A 2,019-nucleotide genomic window follows, 5' to 3' on the forward strand; every position below is an offset into this window, starting at 1 on the left:
TCCAGGGGGGCACGGGCCCCGGGCTGCTCTGCCAGCCGCCTCGCCCACCACCTTGGGCTCTGGGCTGAGCAATGGCTGGCCCGTCGTGGTGCCCGCCCAGGTCTCCCCAGGGGTCACAGCAGCCCCCCTGAACTCGGCTGGTGTTCCCACCTTCCCCGGAACTTGGGGTCCGACACTTAGAGGCCGAAAGCTGCCCATCATAGGCCTGGATGTGCGTGCCAGCCGGAGGGAGCCTGGCACTGGGAGTCGTCGGGTTTGGGGGCGCAGGAAGACCGTCCAGCATCGCTGTGCTGCCTGCCTGGGGGGGACGTGAGTGCGGTGGTGTCGTCCGGGGAGGCAGTCCGCACGCATGCACCCACGCTCCACTCCCACGCCTTGGGGACCTCGGCTGCACAGCACACGCCTGCCCCTCGGCCCATGATCAGGCGGAGAGCTCTTTGCAGCGGCTGTAACGGGCTCGTTAGTGTGTGTGTCCCCTGCACAGCCGGCTCTGGGGTTGGGGGGCAGGGGAGGGGAAGCCTGGGGTCTGGGGTCACGTGGTGGTCATCACACTGGCCTCAGCTGGACCGGTGACTGCGGGCTTGTGTCCCTGGGGACTGTTTTGGGCACGACCTCTCCGTTGCCACAGGGTGAGACCTGCGGGTGCCCCGACGCTGGCCCCTGCGGTCTTGGCCTGGCAGTCCCCTTTCTGTGGCCGGCTCCCCCCCCACCCCAGGAAGCCCACTCTAGACCCCGCAGGCAAGTTCTGAAGTAGCAGACGGCGCAGAATTATGGGTTTGATGGGGGCTCCTCTCCGGACAGGGGCCGGTCCTGCGGTCCCTGCGGTCACCTGAGCCAGCAAGAGACCCAAGGGGGCCCGCTCCCCATTTCAGAAAGGGGGGGGTCTGCCGTGACGGCAGCCAGAGCCTGCGGGGCCTCCCCAGAAGCCCAGACGTCCGGGAGACGGCACTGCGGGGTCCCTGGGCGGGAAGGAGGCACCATGTGCTGAGCGTGTGGGGGAGGGGTGGTGGCAAGAACATCTGGGCAGGAATTGCCAAGGGCCCCTCTCCACCCCACGGGGGTTGGTTGTTCACAGGCCGGCCGGGTGGGGCTCCGCAGGGGTCAGCGGCATCCCGGCCCCACCTCGGCCCCTCACATGCGGAGCCCCCGCAATCGCCCTGCCCCCCGGGCGGCTCAGCCCAGAATCACACATCCCAGGCTTCGTGGGGGTTTCTTAACGAGAACCAGACGCGGCCGTCGGAAGCCCACGTGCTTTTGATTTGCCAGCGCCGGGCTTGGCGGCTGGAAAAGATGGCTTCCTACGGTGCCAAAAGGTGGGCTTTCTGGGTCAAGAGCCAGCTTCGGATGCTGCTGAGGGGACCTGATGCCCAACCCAGCGTGAGGGGACAGCCCACGGCAGAGCTGGCGGGGGGTGCTGGGGCAGGGGCAGGCTCCCCCACTCTTCCCTAGGTGGGGGTGGGGCACACAGACACCCAGATGGGGCAGAGGAACTCGAGGGCATAAAGCTGGGGGCCCCGGAGGAAGTCTTGAGGCCAACGCCCGCCCAGTGAGCAATGGGGAGCCGGAGTGGTGTCGGGCGGTGGGATATGATGGTGCTAAGGATCTATCAACCTGACCCCGGCGAGAACCCCGGCAGGCAGGGAGGTAGGCTGGGCGAGGCCGGGGTTCGGGGTCTGCGTCGGCACAGAAATTGTCTGTTCACCGGGTGGCACTGGGGGTCGGGGGGCGGCAGGAGGCTCTGCCAGGGCCTCGCCGCCAGGGAGGGACCCTCCGGGACAGGGGCTGCGGGAGAGCCTGAGGTGGCAGAACTGTGTCCGGGTTTCTGGCTGCACCGTGCCGGCCCCCGGGGAGTGGAGCACCCTGCGGGCGGGGCCTGGGCCCTATGGGTGGCGAGCAGGGTCCCCAGGAGCCTGGACAGGTCAGCTCACTCACGGACAGCACTTCAAACGTGAACACGCGTTCCTGGGGCCGTGCGCGCGGCGAGTGAGGGGCTCCAGGACCGCCGCCTGGGCCTCGGTG

At 68.6% G+C, this 2,019-nt stretch overlaps 1 protein-coding gene across 1 annotated transcript in view; it reads right to left on the bottom strand.

Annotated features, from left to right (window-relative positions):
* Positions 1-2,019, bottom strand: part of MORN1 (MORN repeat containing 1) — a 45,590-nt gene that overhangs the window by 2,772 nt on the left and 40,799 nt on the right. Inside the window, exon 15 of the mRNA XM_023521637.1 lies at positions 151-298. Within this exon, the coding sequence (XP_023377405.1) occupies positions 151-298 (148 nt within the window). The remainder of the gene's footprint in view (positions 1-150; positions 299-2,019) is intronic.

Source organism: Pteropus vampyrus, unplaced genomic scaffold (assembly GCF_000151845.1).
Source record: "Pteropus vampyrus isolate Shadow unplaced genomic scaffold, Pvam_2.0 Scaffold309, whole genome shotgun sequence".
NCBI classification, from domain to species: domain Eukaryota; kingdom Metazoa; phylum Chordata; class Mammalia; order Chiroptera; family Pteropodidae; genus Pteropus; species Pteropus vampyrus.